At 42.0% G+C, this 16822-nt stretch overlaps 1 protein-coding gene across 2 annotated transcripts in view; it reads right to left on the bottom strand.

The window, feature by feature from the left end:
* Nucleotides 1-287: 287 nt before the first annotated feature.
* The window catches only part of PRR14 (proline rich 14), a 170963-nt gene continuing 154428 nt past the window's right edge, over nt 288-16822 (bottom strand). For both annotated transcript variants that reach the window (XM_029606821.1, XM_029606822.1), the window contains exons 9-10: nt 1457-1528; nt 288-831 (exon numbers count right to left, since the gene is read on the bottom strand). In XM_029606821.1, the coding sequence (XP_029462681.1) occupies nt 555-831; nt 1457-1528 (349 nt within the window). In that variant the 3' untranslated portion in view covers nt 288-554. The remainder of the gene's footprint in view (nt 832-1456; nt 1529-16822) is intronic.

Genomic DNA, 16822 nt, shown 5'->3' on the forward strand with positions numbered 1-16822 from the left:
CCCAATCAATATAGATTATGTATATGGCTAGCTAATCTGTTTGTCTTCAGAGAGAAAAGAAAAAGTAAAATTTCAATCTGATTCAATTTTTTCCATAGAACCCCCTCTTATTATTCATAGTGACACTTTGAAGCTAATTATTCATCACTAGTCTCCGTTCTCTATTAAATCTGGATTTTCTTCTTCTGTACTCCCCCTTTAAATTCCAATTCAGTTCCATTTGGGCTCATTAACAACCATCTCATGCATATCCTTTGTTGTTCAAAATAAAATTGAGGAAGATTTTGTCATCAACATTTTCCTCCCATTTATTGGTTTTGTGCGAAATAGCAAAACAAAATTTAAAAAATGGGTTGCTGGGAAACAAACAGCCAGTCTTCAAAAAGGAAAAAAATACCAGATAAAACAAGGAATACCCTGGCTGGATAAATTCTTTCAGAGGTTTATGCTCATTGGCAAATCAGGCAGAAACAACCCCGCTCTTGGAACTTTATACAAATCTGTACATAGCTCAATGTACAGTGGTTTAATTCCTTCTTCACTCCCCGTTATTACTATTGCTCTTCATCAGCAAAAAGCGCATCCAATTCATCAAGCCGGTGCCGCAGCAGCGTCTCTACATCGGGTCTGCCTGCCTCTGCCTGCTGCCGCCGCCGCCGTTGTGCCCGGCCTCCTCCCACCCCAGCTGCAAGGCGAGTCCTCAGCCGGGTCTTACGCTTCCGGGGGATGCTGGCATCATGGAATTCCACCAGCCGCTTCACCTTGCGCTGACTGGTGAAGATCAGGTCACCATTCCGCTCCAGTGGCTCCTCAAAGATGGTCTCAAAGGATCTAAGGAGGAACGGAGAGATGTTGGAAAGGTTATGCATGCAAGACTATCTTCTTCTTTCCCCCTACTATGCATGCTGAGTATTTCCTCACTGTATTTGTAATGAGAATGCCTCTTTCCCTACCCTCTCACAGGAGTAGACCATCCAGACCCCCTTCGCCTAGAGTTACCAACTGGCTACAGATAATCAAAGATAGACAGTTAATTCTGGTTTTGCTCCCATTGCACTGATGGGACTTGAAGTTTAGGCTTTCTTAGAGAAAATATTTATTTATTTAAAAATGTGTAACCTGCACGATCTACTATTCCAATGGGGCAAAACCAAAACTAATTCAACTTGTCCTTGATCATCTTATATCATCTATTTCTACCTCTGGTGGTAATTTCAAATAAGAACACAGATCCATCAAGTTCAGCCATCTTCTCCAGTATTTCAAAGGAAAGCAGGAATTAAAAGTTATAGTAAGTGCAAAACCAAAAATGGTCACCCCCATCCCTGATGACTTGAAGCTATTGCATCACTTTATCTTCCCCTTATGTCACAAGATCCATTCCACTGTCTATAAGAATCAGGTCAACTAAGATGATAGAGAGATAAGGAAGGCACAACATCTCTTAAAGTATCACCTTTTCTCTGTGGGAGTCCTGTAGTTTTTATTGGTATAGATCTCTTCCAAACTGAACTCTGTCTTATTCAACCTGTGAGAGAGAAAGAAAGAAAGAAGAGAAGTTATCATCCCTTATCATATACACATGATATAGAAAAAGGAAAATCAAATACATGTTCTCTGATGACAGTAGATCAACAAGTTACATAGATGGTTCACATGCAATGACATGGAGTATTTTCCAGAGTATTCTTAAAAAAAAAAAAAAAAGTTGAAAGTCAGTTATATTTAGAGTTTTCTGCACTCCTGTGACTCTGCAGCTCTTCAGTTTCACACCAGCCAAATTTGAAAAGAAAAGCAAAGAGAGAGAGAGAGAGAGAGAGAGAAACACCCCCAGTGGAGAGGCAGGTGATTTGTGTGACTTGATCTGCTGCCATCAGAGAATGCTTATTACAATTAAGTAATTTTACTTTCTCTGATGACAGGCAGACGGGACCTCCTAGGGGCGAAGGGTTGTCTTCAACAAAAGGTAGAAAATAAGACAGAAGTCATCAATGGTGAAAATATATTTTTTTGGAAAAACTCCCATTTTGTATTTTACACATTTTTAGATAAAAGACAGAGACATTAGGAAAAAATAACTAAAAAAAAAAAAAAAAAAAGGCCATAAAGGACAAACAGCCCACACTAACACTCCAACAGGAGGCTGTGTATAGATCATAATGAAGGATGAACCTGAATTGAATTCCAGGTGTAGCCTTGCAAATCTCAATAAGACACAACCTCAGATGTTTGACTAATCACCATCATGGCCCTAACATTATGGGCTTTGATGTAACCACCTTTATTTTATTTTTGTAAATGCAATGCACAATTATGAAAAAGAAAACAAACCCATATACATCTACAAATACTACAAAAAAAAAAAAAAAGTGTCAATGTAAATTTTAAAAAAGTATAATGGGTTTATTTTCCAATATATTTTATCAATAATTGTGTTATTGTATTTATTACAACTATGTGCATTTTCTTTGCTTACTTATTTTGGATTTGTTCCTCAAGGTTTTTGGGTTTTTTTTATTTAATCAAGTAAGACATACTTTAAACTAATAAATATTCATTATCTCTGTTATACCCATAATCAAATTACAAAATAAGAAAAACAAGAAAAAAAATTATAATTATATCACAGAATACAAAATGAGCAAAGGCCAATCCCTAAATCAAGCCAAAATAGCCAAACTTCAAGTATTATCAATAGAATTTTTCTCAATAAAAACCTGGAACTGGTTCAGGCTCCCAAAATAAGAAAAAAAATTGATCCTTTAAACTTTATCTGCATTTGGCAGGATAACTAAGTCAGCACCTACGCAAATCATATTCTGCTTTAAAAAAATCTTCTTTAATTTTTGTATTCAGGAATTTATTAATTTTTTTAGCAATAGTCTTGAAACCAAATCCTTGTCAGGTTCTAGAACAAAGCAAACAAGAAGAGTGGATTTATCAAAATCCTGTCACCCATAATTTCAAGATTTAAAGATTTTTTTCTCCAGTGACTATCTCAAATTTGACTGCATTATGATAACTGTTGCAAAGCTCCCCGTTATCTTTTGCACCTGATTTTGCATTCCAGTGATAACTAGATCTAAAATAACAACACCACCCCCTCGTTGGCTGTAGGACCAGTTGCTCCATCTACTCATTTATGGTATCTGTGGAGGTTAAGTTCCTAGACACCATAAAAGACTACTTCATAGAGCAACTGGTCCTAGAACCAACAAGGGTGGGGAAGAAGCTACTTCAGATCTAGTTCTCACTGGAATTTACAATCTGGTGCAAGAGGTAAAAGTAATTATAGTGCAATAGAATTTGAGATCATCACTGGAGGAAAATAAATATAACCATAGGCACCAGCTCTGTGGGTGCTGTAGCATCTCCAACGCTGTCTCCTGTACTCCTATAGATCTGGAGCTGAAAGCTCCATAGCTGTGGGGGACAGCACAAGGATGTGCTTATATCTCCCTGCTACTGCTTCCACCTCCCCCTGCAGCCTATTGGCTGGCTGCAGAATGTTTTACCAAGGGCACTGGAGAGATGCAGCAGTACAGGATAGACAGGCTGCCTGAAGTGCAGCGGAGATAGGGATGTCTGTCAACAGAGGGTCTAGGAAAGGGAAATGTGGACAGATGAGCTATAATGAGGGTGAAAGGGGGCTGACAGAACTGCTGGAAGATGGTGGATGGGAGAGGAGAGCAACTGTGAGGGGAAGAAGGGCCGACAGTACAGCTGTAGCACAGAGAGGAGTAGACACAGGCTCTAAGGGTCAGAGGAGCTGGAAAAAGGAGACATGAGCTGGAAGAAGGGGAAAGCAGTAGAGAGAAGCAAGGGGGATGCAAGCTGAGAGAGAGGACATGAGCTGTAATAAGTAAAGGAACTGGTGTGAGAGGACAGGGATAAGAGAAGGGAACATAAGAGGGAAAAAGATTAAGGGGACTGAGGAAGGAGCTGTATATGTGTATAACATTTGGCTGGCTGCTGGAAAGCCCATGACCTGCTGCACCTACCCCAATGCCACCAGGACCTGCAGGACGCTGCTGGCAAGCGCTCAGCCAGTCACGCTGCTCTTCCCTTCAGGCGTGCATGCACTCGCCCTGACTATACGGGGGCTGTAGCAGGAAGGAACCCTGCAGTGCCTCGTAATGTCAGCACGGCAGGGTATTTAAACCCCAGCCGTACTACAAGCAAACGCCTCAGCAACAGGTCCTTCCTCCCTAACAGTGCATGTTGCTCTCTCTCCTGTGACTTGACTTGCTGTCTGTTTCCTTGCCTCGTCCTGCTTTGCCTTGTCCATCCTGTCTTGTTCTGGTCCTTCATGTCCTATTTTCTCCCCGTCCTGTCCGATTCCTGGTTTTGATCATTGCCTCGGACCTGGACCACTCTCTTGCCTGCTGCCCACCACTAATCATTGCCTTGGCCCTGGATTATGCTTTACTCGCTGCCTGCCCCAACTCTCAGCCTGAACATAGTGATTCTCTGACTGCTGCCTGCCCTGGACTCTCTCTTTGTCTTTGATCTGAAGGACCATCGCCTAAGTCCTGCCAGCCCCTGGAACCCAAAGGCTCAATCTGTGGGGAACAGGGCTGGTACAGGTGAAACCCCAGCTTTGTACCTAGTGAGTTTGCCTAATAGCCTGCTCTAACCATGCCACGGCATAAAAGTCCACTTCCATTACAGTATGGGACAGAGAGGAGGGTTATGAGAAGAGGGAATCATGGTTGAGGAAAGAGGCATGAAGGGGTGAGGAGAGGGGTAAAGTGGCAAGAGGGGGCGATATTAAGAAGAGGAGAGAAGATAATGAGCTGTGGATAGGAAGATATATACACATGATGTGAAAAACAATGATAAATAAATGAGAGAAAGATCAGAAAATAAATAGTAAAAGTATTGCTGTCAGAAAAAGACCAAATGGTTCACCAGTCTGCCCAAGATTCCCTTGGCAACAACTACCGCTCTGTGCAGGTCATCCCCAGGTGTCCACCAAAGGAAGTAAGTGCCACTCTATGCAGGTTACCTGCATGTGTCCATGCCGGATACCTTCTTGCCTTATGTTAAGAATAGTATACTTACAAGCAAGACCAAGTAACTGTCAAACCCATAAAAAAATTACTGCAACATTTTTACATGGTGAGCAGCCTTCCTGATAATTCAGACAATGCTGCTTAAATGTTGTTTGCTTTTGGACTTGGCTGTAGAAGTTTTATCCTCAATGTCAGCAAATTAGAATCACAGACCATAAAAAAGTCAAGGCCCAGCGTTGACTGTCTTCCGAATCCAATACCCTTTTTCCCCACCCTACAGTAAAAGTGGAGAGCGATGTTGCAGTTGTGTCTAAAATATCAACGCTAATTGGTTAAGAGTAATAATCACCCATGTCTTCTGATTAAAGGTACTAACTGCCGTTCCGTGTAAGTTACCCCCATGCACCCTTTTCTCATTATCATCCTCAAGCCTTATGGATCCACAGTGTTTATCCTATGCCCTTTTGAATTTGCTTACTGTTTCATCCTCACTTCTTCTGGAAGGACATTTCAGGCATCCACCACCTTCTCTGTGAAAAAATATTTCTTTATATTGGTTTTGAGTCTTCTCCCCTGGATTTTTATTTTGTGATCTCTAGTTCTACTGTTTCCTCTCCAAAGAAAAAGTTCAAAGTTTGTGCCTCATTCAATTCTTTTAGGTATCTGAAGGTCTGTATCATATCCCCCCTTGCACCTTCTCTCTTCCAGGGTGTACATATTCAGATTCTTCAGCCTCACCTCATAAGTCTTCCAATATAGACTCCACACCATTTCGTTGCCAATCTTTGGACTGCCTTCATCCTGTCTCTGTCTTTTTTGAGATACGGGCTCTAGTACTGAACACAGTACTCCAAGGTGAAGCCTCACCAAGGACCTGTACAAGGTATCACTACCTCCTTTTTCCTACTGGTTATTTCTCTCTATGCAGTCCAATATTCTTCTGGCTTTAGCTATTGCCTTGTCACATCGCCTTGCCGCCTTCAGGTTGGCAGACACTAATCACCCAAGGTTCCTCTCGCAGTCCTTGCACATTAGTCTTTCACCCTCCATCACATACAGTTTTATTGGATTACCACACCCCAAATGCATGATCTGCACTTCATGGCATTGAATCCCAGCTGCCAAATCCTTAACCACTCTTCAAGCTTTCTTAAATCACTTTTCATTCTCTTTACTCCTTCAGGTTAGGTCCACTCTGTTGCACATTTTAGTATCATCCACAATAAATTTTACCTTCTAACCCTCCTGCAATGTTGCTCACAAAAAATTGAACAGAACCGGTCCCAAAACCAATCCCTGTGTTAATTCACTTAATACCGTTCTTTCTTCAGAGTGGGTTCCATTTATCATTACTCGCTGTCTCCTGTCAACCAACCAGTTTGCAATCCATATCACTACCTTGGCACCCACTCCCAAGCTTCTCATTTTATTCACTAATCTCCTATGTGGGATCGTATCAAAAGCTTTGCTGAAATCCAAGTAAATCACATCTAGTGCTCTTCCTTGATCCAATTCTCTAGTCACCAAATCAAAAACATTAATCAAACTTGTCTGACAAGACCTTCCCTTAGTGAATCCATGCTGCCTCAGGTCCAGTATCCTACCAGGTTGTAGATAGTTCACTATTCTTCAGCAGAGTCTCCATTCATTTTCCCACCACCGAGGTAAGGCTAACCAACCCCTGTAGTTTCCAGCTACTTCCTGTAGATTCCGCAGAAAGGATTCTCCAGTCTACATCCAGCAGATTAAAATCTCCAGTGAGCATCACTTCTCCCTTCTTTCCCACCTTTTGGATGTCTTCGAGCAGATCTCTGTCCAGTTTTTCCATTTTTATTTATTTATTTATTTATTTAGAACTTTTCTATACCGACTTTCCAGTAACAGAATTACTGATCAATTCGGTTTACATTTTGAACAATAACAGTGACAAGTAAATGTCTTACAAAGAACAGGTATAAATAACTTGGAAATAAATATATGGGGTTAATAACAAGAGATATAATATACATTGCCTAAGTAGGCAGAGTTTTGGACTGCCAAGGAGTTGAAGTTGAATTGCATAATTCTTTAGAGAATTCTTTGTGGTATTCTTAGGTTATTCTTAGGGTATTCATAAATATATGGGGTTAATAACAAGAGATATAATATACATTGCCTGAGTTTATACAAGAGATATAATATACAAGTTTATACAAGAGATATAATATACATTGCCATTTGAGTTTATATATATATATATATATATATATATATATATATATATATATATATATATATATATATATGTTTTGAACCTAAAACCTAAAAAAAAAAATATATATATATATTTTTTTTTTATTTTTTTTAAGGATAGTCCATGCTGCATCTTCTCTACCCCATGTCCCCTGCAGTTTAGTTGCTTAAAGATCAGTTTTGACATAAAGAGGTACTCTTCTACCTTTTCTGTCCTCTCTTTCCTTCCTTAACAAGTTATAGCCTGGAATGGCCATATCCCAGATCATGAAAATCAGTGAACCATGTCTCTGTAACAGCAACAATGGCCAAGTCTGCCCTCCACCATTAGGCCATGCAAATCTGGGATTTTATTGCCTAAACTATGACATTTATGGTCCTAGCTTTCCCATTTTTCTCCCTTGATTTGCTGCACTTTCTAGTCACCTTTTCTGCTTTTTTTTTTTTTTTAATCCAATTGGTGTTATTTTCTCCTCCCACTTTCTGTATCACTTGGTGACATGCCAATTTCATTGGCTACCTCCTGCCATCCCCATTCTCTAGTTTAAATGTCTGATAATATATGATTTGAAGTTCTCATTTAGCATCCTCCTTCCTGCTACAAATGTAAGCCATCCTTACTATGTAGTCTTTTACTGCTCCATACACAGCCCCACCCACCAATGTATCCAAAACCATTTTCTGTGCACCAGATTTTCAGCCAGGAATTGAATTTATCTATATGACATAGCCTTTTTACCTTTCCATGAATAGGGAATACTTCCAAAAAGGCAATAATTTTTGCCATTTGTCTTATCCTCTCTTAGGGCTAATGCAAGGGGTATTAGATGCTCAGCAAACCTTACAGCCTTGTCAGCTCTCACCACACACACAATTAAAAATTATGCATTAACAGATTTTACATGAAAAAGGGCATTCAAAGTACAGTCTTCTGATGTAAAAATATAATTTACAATATAAATATTATATTTACATGCACTACTGTTATGCCAGTGAGGAAACCCTACTGAAAAGACACTTGGAGCCCATATGGTATTAGGCCTATTGTAAAATGTGTTTAGTTTGGGCTTAGCCCTCAGAAAGTCATGAGTAACTGAACTACAATTATAATATAGTAAACCTGCCATATCATAATTGCACTAACTGCCAGCACTCAAACAGCAAGAACCCTACCCTGAAAATGCAACAATGGAATTATTACACCAGGCCCTAAAATATCACTACACCCCCTATTAAGAAAATAGAGCATGACAGGTTGTTATAGATCTCTACACAGAAACTACAGAATACCTTACTACCGTCACAAACCAGAACACAGACAATCCTTCACCAAACTCAAAATAAAGTGACCATAAAGTATAAACAGAAACATGTAGACAAAAAAATAAACTGGAAGTCGCAAAAAGCCAGACTCTGTATGCAGTGCAACAATGGAAAACCAAACATCACCGCTCCTCATAAAAACAATAAAATCAGGAAATAAAAAATGTCAAATTTCAAGCAGCTGACGAATATAATGTTATAAAATTAAATTTATATAAAAATTTTAAAGGATTCCAAACAATAAAATATGTCAAAACTAATCAGGATAAAAATTTCCAGCTTTCCATACCAGGGAACCTTTGACTTCTAGTCAGCCTGAAATTGTCCTGGATTACTGGGTGAAGGGGGGGGGGGGGGGGGCTACACAAACTTTGTCCATTCTCTCTCATATATACAAACATGCTCATTCTTATACACACACACACAAACACACACACACTTACTTGCTCATACACACATACATGTTCTCACATAGATGCTCACTCACATGCTCTCACACACACTCACTCTCCTATACTCAAACATGCTCATTCTCACATTATTGCAGACACACATGCTCCCTCTTCCCTTCTCTCACCTCCTTTTCCCTTTCATTCTCTCCCACTTACTCAGCTCCCTTTGCTATCCTTCCCTCCCCTCTCACACATTCACTTACCTCTACCCTTCCATCTTCACTCACCTCCTTTCCCTTCCATTTGCTCTCGCTCGTACAAGTTGCTTGCCATTCTTCAACAGCAGAGCTATTGCTAACACTAATCTCATTGAAATTTGGTTAACTATACTAAATGCAATTGATTCACATTTACAAGTTCACGTTTAAAAAACCTGAATAAAACCCATGGAACCTACAATAGACGGAATCAAAACTTGTATTTGAATAAGATAATGTTCTGACCAAGGAACCTGTAAAGAAAAGCCTATGAGAATCACTGCAAGCACTGTTCTCTCTAAAAGATACCATATCTCAGGTATGGTTGCCCTTATATGTGGGAATATGTATAACTAATATGAAGCCTAAAGATGACATAAGATTAAAAAAATATCTTCACAATTGCATGACAATGGATTCACATCGGCATGTAAATTAAAATCACCTAAGACTAAATAATTTTTCCTATTGGCTTTAAGAATAAAGCAAAATTGCTTACCATGTAATAGGTGTTATCCCAGGACAGCAGGATGTAGTCCTCACATATGGGTGACATCATCAGATGGAGCCCTGGTACGGAAAACTTGTGTCAAGAGTTTCAAGAAACTTTTGGCTGGCACTGTGGGCCTACTGAGCATGCCCAGCATGCCATGATATTCTCAGCCACAGGGGTCTCCCTTCAGTCTCGTTTGTAGCAATTTGCATGAGCTAAAAAAATAAAATAAAACGTATCGGACCCAACTCCGCGGGGAGGTGGGTGGGTTCTGTGAGGACTACATCCTGCTGTCCTGGGATAACACCTATTACAAGGTAAGCAATTTTGCTTTATCCCAAGACAAGCAGGATGATAGTCCTCACACATATGGGTGATTAGCAAGCTACAGGCTGCGTCATTCTTATGTTATACCAACAGCATACAACAAGTGCAAGAAGCACACAACAGGTGTACTGCTGGAAAAAATTGAGGCAGCCTGAAATCACTGTAGGATGTATATGGAAGGAGTTGGGATTAAACTGGAAACAAGTTCTTTAAGACAGATTGTCCAAAGGCTGAATCTTGTCATCCTTCTTTGTCCAAACAGTAATGAGCTGCAAATGTATGAAGGGAACTCCATGTTGCAGCTTTACATATGTCAAGAATGGGCACTGAACAATAGTGTGCTACTGAGGTGGACATGGCCCTTATGAGTGTGCTTTTACTCGTCCCTGGAGAGGAATATTAGCTTTTTCGTAACAGAATTCTATACAGTCTGCTAACCAGTTGGATAGAGTCTGTTTACCTATCGCAACTCCTGGTTTATTCTTGTCAAAAGAAACAGAGTTGGGTGGATTTTCTATGTACCGCTGTGCGGTGAAGGTAGAAAGCTAGCGCACGTTTACAGTCTAAAGTGTGTAAAACTCTCTTTCCTGGATGAGAGTGTGGTCTTGGAAAGAAAGTAGGCAAGATTATTGACTGACTGATATGAAAGTCTGTTACCACTTTTGGTAAGAACTTTGGGTGAGTGCGAAGGACTACTTTGTCATGCAGGAAACGTGTGTAAGGCGAGTATGTGACGAGAGCTTGTAACTCACTGACTCTCCTAGCCGACATAATGGCTACTAGGAAAAGTACTTTCCATGTAAGGAATTTCTCTTTGCAAGAGTGTAGAGGCTCAAACGTTGAACGCATGAGTCTTGTTAATACCAAATTAAGGTCCCATTCAGTGACCGGTGGTTTAATGGGAGGTTTAAGGTGAAGTAAACTTCTCATGAACCTACTTACTAGTGGTTGTGCCGTTATGGGCGCACCGCCTAAACCCTTGTGGTAAGCTGCTATGGCACTTAGGTGTACCCTGACAGAAGATGTCTGGAGAACGGAATCCGACAGGTGGCATAGGTAATCCAGTAAAGAAGAAGTGGGGCAGGAAAAAGGTTCTATACCCTTTTGAGTACACCATTTTGTAAATCTGGTCCACTTAAAGTAGTAAGATTTACATGTCGAAGGCTTTCGTGAAGTTACTAGAACTTGAGAGACTTGAGTTGAAAGATTAAGTGGTTGCAGAACTAAGCTTTCAACATCCAAGCTGTCAGGGCAAGAGTTGTCAGGTTGGGATGACGCAACTTGCCCTGATTCTAGGTTATGAGAGTGGGCTCTGTGCCCAGTCTGATTGGTTGTGAGATCGAGAGGTCGAGGAGTATGGGGTACCATACTTGATGTGGCCAATACAGGGCTATGAGGATCATTGTCCCTGTGTCCTGTTGTAGCTTCACGAGAGTTTTCGCTATGAGCGGAATTGGAGGATACGCATACAGAAGACCTGTGTTCCAAGGGCGAGTAAATGCGTCCCTGGGGATTGATTGCCGATGTCCGTGGAGGGAGCAAAACCTTTCCACTTTGTGGTTCAGTTTGGATGCAAAGAGGTCTATAGTTGGGCGACCGCAACGTTGAAAAATGTTGCTCGCTACACGTGGATCCAGCGACCATTCATGGGCATTGAAATGTCGACTGAGATAGTCTGCTAGAATGTTTTTGATGCCCGGCAAATAACTGGCTCGGAGTTGTATGGAGTGCTCCAGAGCCCAAGCCCAGATCTGTACTGCTTCTTGGCATAGGAGGTATGAGCCAGCACCTCCTTGCTTGTTTATGTACCACATTGCTACTGTGTTGTCTGTTTGAATCAGCACAGTCTTGTTTAAGAGGCAGTCTTTGAAGGCATAAAGGGCATATTGTATCGCTCGAAGTTCCAAGACGTTTGACACTTTTTCTCGAGCGGAGTCAACGTCCCTTGTGTTTGAAGGCTGTTGACATGAGCTCCCCATTCCAGGTTGGAGGCATCTGTAGTCAGGATGACTTGCGGATTTGTTGGTTGGAATGGGAGACCAGCAGTCAATGCTGTCTGATTTGTCCACCAGTGAAGTGATTGGCGAAGCTGGTGGGTGATTTGAATTGTGTGCGATAATGGTTGGGAAGCTTGGAGCCATTGATATTTCAAAGTCCATTGAGTTCGTCTCATGGCTAACTTTGCGAAAGGAGTTACATGTACTGTGGAGGCCATGTGTCCTAGAAGTATCAGATCTTGATGAGCAGATGCGAACTGATGATGAATCATAATGTTTGCCAGTCGCACTAGATTGTCTACCCGGTCGCAAGGAAGGGAAGCTTTCCCCATTGTGGTGTCGAGGTCTGCTCCGATGAATGCGAGGAACTGAGATGGTTTGATGTGAGATTTTTGATAGTTGATGAGAAAACCCAGGAGGTGTAATAAGTTTATTGTGGTTTTTAAGGCAGAGAGAACTCCCTGCTTGGATGGACTTCTGATGAGCCAATCGTCGAGATAAGGAAAAACGTGAATATAGTTTTTTCTTAGATGTGCGGCCACCACTTCTAGACATTTTGTGAATAACTCGAGGTGCAGAGGCCAGGCCGAATGGGGGGACCCGATACTGGCAATGGTTTTTTCCCCACTACAAAGCAAAGGTATTTGTGGTGTTGTATGGAAATTGGTATGTGAGCGTAAGCATCTTGAAGGTCCAGAGAACAGAGCCAATCTCCCTTTTGAAGCAACGGGATGATGGATCCCAGGGATACCATTCGAAATTTCTCTTTGTAAAGAAATTTGTTGAGATTGCGGAGGTCCAAGATAGGACGAAGGCCTCCTGTTTTCTTTGGAATGAGGAAATAGCGGGAGTAGAACCCTTTCACTTGCTGAGACAGGGGAACTGGTTCGATGGCCCTGGCTGTCAGCAAAGAAGAGAGTTCCACTGCTAACTGAGATGTGATTATCATGTGAGTCCAGAGTGGAGTGGGAGGTGAATGTGGGGGTATTGTTTTGAATTTCAATCGATAACCCCGATTTAGTATGGCTAATACCCATTGGTCTGTTGTGATACGACTCCATTGGTGTTGAAAATAATGAAGTCGTCCTCCAACTGGTAGGGAGGGCATAGGGTTTAGCAGAAGAGAGAGAGAGACTTCTGTTCTCGTGGCACAGTTCAAAAACTGGCTGCTGGACCAGTTTGAGGTGGTGGTTGGGTCTTCTGCTGCTTGGTTTGGCGAGGGCGTCCTCTGTGGGGGTCGGTATTGACGTCCTGAAGAGGCAGGTGGATAATACCTCCCAAGTCTGTAAAAAGGTCGCCTCGTATCTCTGCGAGTTGGTCGCCTGATAGAGGATGGTTGATCCGCTGGAGCTTGGAAAGCTGACTGAGTGTCTCATGGTGGTCTTTTAATTGAGATACCATGGCTTGAATTTTCTCACCGAAAAGATTTTCTCCATCGCAAGGGAGATCTGCCAGACGTTCTTGGACCTCTTGTCTAAGATCTGAGGCTTTAAGCCAAGCCCATCTTCTTGCATTGATTGCAGAGGCAGAGAGACGGGTTGAAGTCTCGAATACATTGTACGCCACTCTTACCCCATGCTTTCCTGATTCTATTCCTTTGTCCACCAACGTCGTTAAAGGTTGTTGATGTTGTTGTGGAAGGTTAGCTACAATACCTTGAACCTGTTTCCACAAGTTCCTCTGGTATTGTGTCATATACAGCTGGTATGCTGCGATACGTGCTACCAGCATGGAACCTTGATAGACCTTTTTTCCCAATGAATCCAGGAAACGTTGATCCTTCCCCCTGGTGGGACAGAAGAATGAGGCTTCGTTTTTCTGGCTTTCTTTTGAGCTGATTCAACAACTCAGAGTGGTGGGGTAGTTGAGGTTTTTGATACCCTGAAGCATATTGCACTATATAAGTGGCGTCTGTTCTTTTATTTACTGCAGGAACGGAGCAGGGGTGTTCCCACATTCTCTGCTGCAATTCCAAAAGGATGTCATGGATAGGAAGCTGCAGCGAAACGGGGATCCCTGTTTGTGTTAAGCACTTTAAGTAAAATATGTATGGTGCATCTATTAAAAGGGAATAGATGGGGTTTTAATGGGTGGGGAGTGTATGTGGATGAGTGAATGTAGTGGGTATATGTGTTTTAGATGTTAATATACTGCTGCTAAATAAGTGTGTATAGTCATGTATATTGGGTTGCACATGTTTTTGAATTATTGTAAACATCAGTGGATGTAATTAATAAAATAATAAAAAATTGATGTGTATGTTTTATGTTAAGCACTGCTGATAAATGGTAATATTGATAACAAAATTGTTATGAGATTATAGTAAATTGTGAATGTTAATGCTATAAAAACGAACTCATAGGGTTCCCTATGTATGTTGTGATGGATTGGAATGGCCATAATTTCTTTAGGTGCATCTACAAATTGTAGAACCTCTAATGCCTTATGTCTGGTGTCTTCCTCTTTGATTAATTTGAATGTAATTGTTTCTGCCATTTGTTTACTAAAGTTAGAAAATGACAGATCTTCAGGCGGGGATTTTTTTCTCTCTTCTGGTGGAGAGGGTTCTGATATCATTTCCTCCGACTCTGTGTCCGAATCAACATCCTTCCAAGGGGTGTATCCTGGATGATAAGGAGAATCAGGATCATCTGAAGGTAGATGGTGCTTTGACTTAAACATAGCCTTTGTTGGTATGTGTTTTGGCAATGAGGGCATCGACGGGGAATCGATAGGCCTCGATGGAAATCGGTGTCCTGTATCCCCTGAGGGGCCCAGATATATTGGCATCGATGGATGACGGGGAGGCATTGAGGGTTCCTTTAGATATCGATGTCGATGTAGCCCCGATGGACCTGGGGCTGAATCTGAGTCTCCCCCGTCCTCCTCCGATGATCTATGGGCCGGAATGGCTGGAGTCATCGGTGGCATCGATGCTTTCTTCGATGGAACCGGTTCTGTCGGTGCCTTCGGGAAAGCCTCTATTAAGGCATCGAGCCTGTTCAGCAAAGGCTGAAAAATGGATTGATCCGGTGCCACTGGCGCTATAGATGCCGGTGTCGGAGGCACTGTCGGAGGTTGCAGATTCCGTAGAGCCTTGATGACTGCCTGTTGGACTAAAGTAGTCACTTCTTCCCTTGAAATCGGGGCAGTATCCACTGCTACCGGGGAAGGTACTGGTGGCGTTATAGGTACTTCCACAATAAGTCGTGGTGGCACTTCCTCCAACACAGAGCCCCGTGGAGAGTGCCTCGGTTCCACGTGTACAGCCGGTGCAGTTGGCTCCAGTACACGGACCTTCTTCGGCATCGATCCGATGGGTCTTGATCCCGATGTCGATGCCTGTTCATCGGTTGGATGGGTAGACCAATGTCGATGCCGCTTTTTCTCACGATGGCTTCTCGATGCCGAAGATGATGCTATCGAGGTTCCGGACGGCACCAGTGACGGCCGGTCATCGAGTCGTTTTTCCTCTCAATGCGTCGATGCCGAAGGAGGAGTTATCCTTGGTGAAGACGTCGACGACTATGATGGAATCTTTTTAAATAATTCTTCCATCTTATCTAGCCTAGCTCGTCTGCCCTTTGGTGTCATTTGGGCACAAGTTGAGCAGGCTCGGACGTCATGGCCTGATCCCAGGCAAAGAACACAAACATAATGTGGGTCAGTAATAGACATAGTCTGGTTGCAATCCGGACACTTTTTGAAACCCGAGGCCATGATAAAATTTTTGGCCTGATAACGGTCGACGACTGGCGGGAATAGACGCTGAGGTGACCGGAACTGATCAAAAAGTATTTGAAAAATGTACTCACCAAGACTGTGTGAAAAGGAGACCCAATTATGATGAAATTGTGACTGAGAATGTGTGACTGGAAAGTTTTCTTCCCTGATAAATGTGAGGGAATTGGTTTTCCAGAGCTCCTGATGTGCTTTGCTACAGCAAGGCGGAAAAAAAGAGAGACTGAAGGGAGACCCCTGTGGCTGAGAATATCATGGCATGCTGGGCATGCTCAGTGTGGCCACAGTGCCAGCCAAAAGTTTCTAGAAACTCTTGACACAAGTTTTCCGTACCAGGGCTCCATCTGATTATGTCACCCATATGTGAGGGCTATCATCCTGCTTGTCCTGGGATAAACAGAGCATCAATCATAGTAGACTAGGCCTGAGGCCCAGGCCTTTGTGACCAGGACCTAGCTTTGGTGTTAGGCTCAGGCCTCAGCCTTAACAATCAGGATCCGGCCTTGACCAGGTCCTGGCTTCGGACCCAGCCTCAGCCATGCCCTGCCTGGTCCCAGCATTGGGTCTGGGCCTGAATGATAGGACTGAGCCTTGGGCTTGGGCCATGGCCATTTTACGCTGAAGTCAATGGGGCCTTTTCTTATCACTTCAATGTAAAAAAAAAAAAAAAAAAGGACTAATGAATGAATTTTTTTCATTTGTTTTAAAACTAATGAAACAAATGGAGGCACCCACCAAAAGAGCCAATGAATCAAATCAAATTTTACAAGACTGCACATTCCTAAATGTTAGTTTTGAATGAGCAGCAATAAGATTAAAATTAGTTACTAAATTCAGAGTTAATTATATTTTATTCTAAATCACTAGACATATTTGAAGATTTTCCTCCTAATGGGGGGTAATAATCTATATATCAAAAAATCTGACTGGGGTGAGTGGAAGGAAATCAAACAAGTGACTATTTGCCTAGGAACCAGTACTCTCACCTCTTCAGATCATGTAAGTGACCTCTGCAAACTCAATTACAAAACTTACTATTAAATAC

This window comes from Rhinatrema bivittatum, chromosome 6 (genome assembly GCF_901001135.1).
Source record: "Rhinatrema bivittatum chromosome 6, aRhiBiv1.1, whole genome shotgun sequence".
Lineage (NCBI taxonomy): Eukaryota > Metazoa > Chordata > Amphibia > Gymnophiona > Rhinatrematidae > Rhinatrema > Rhinatrema bivittatum.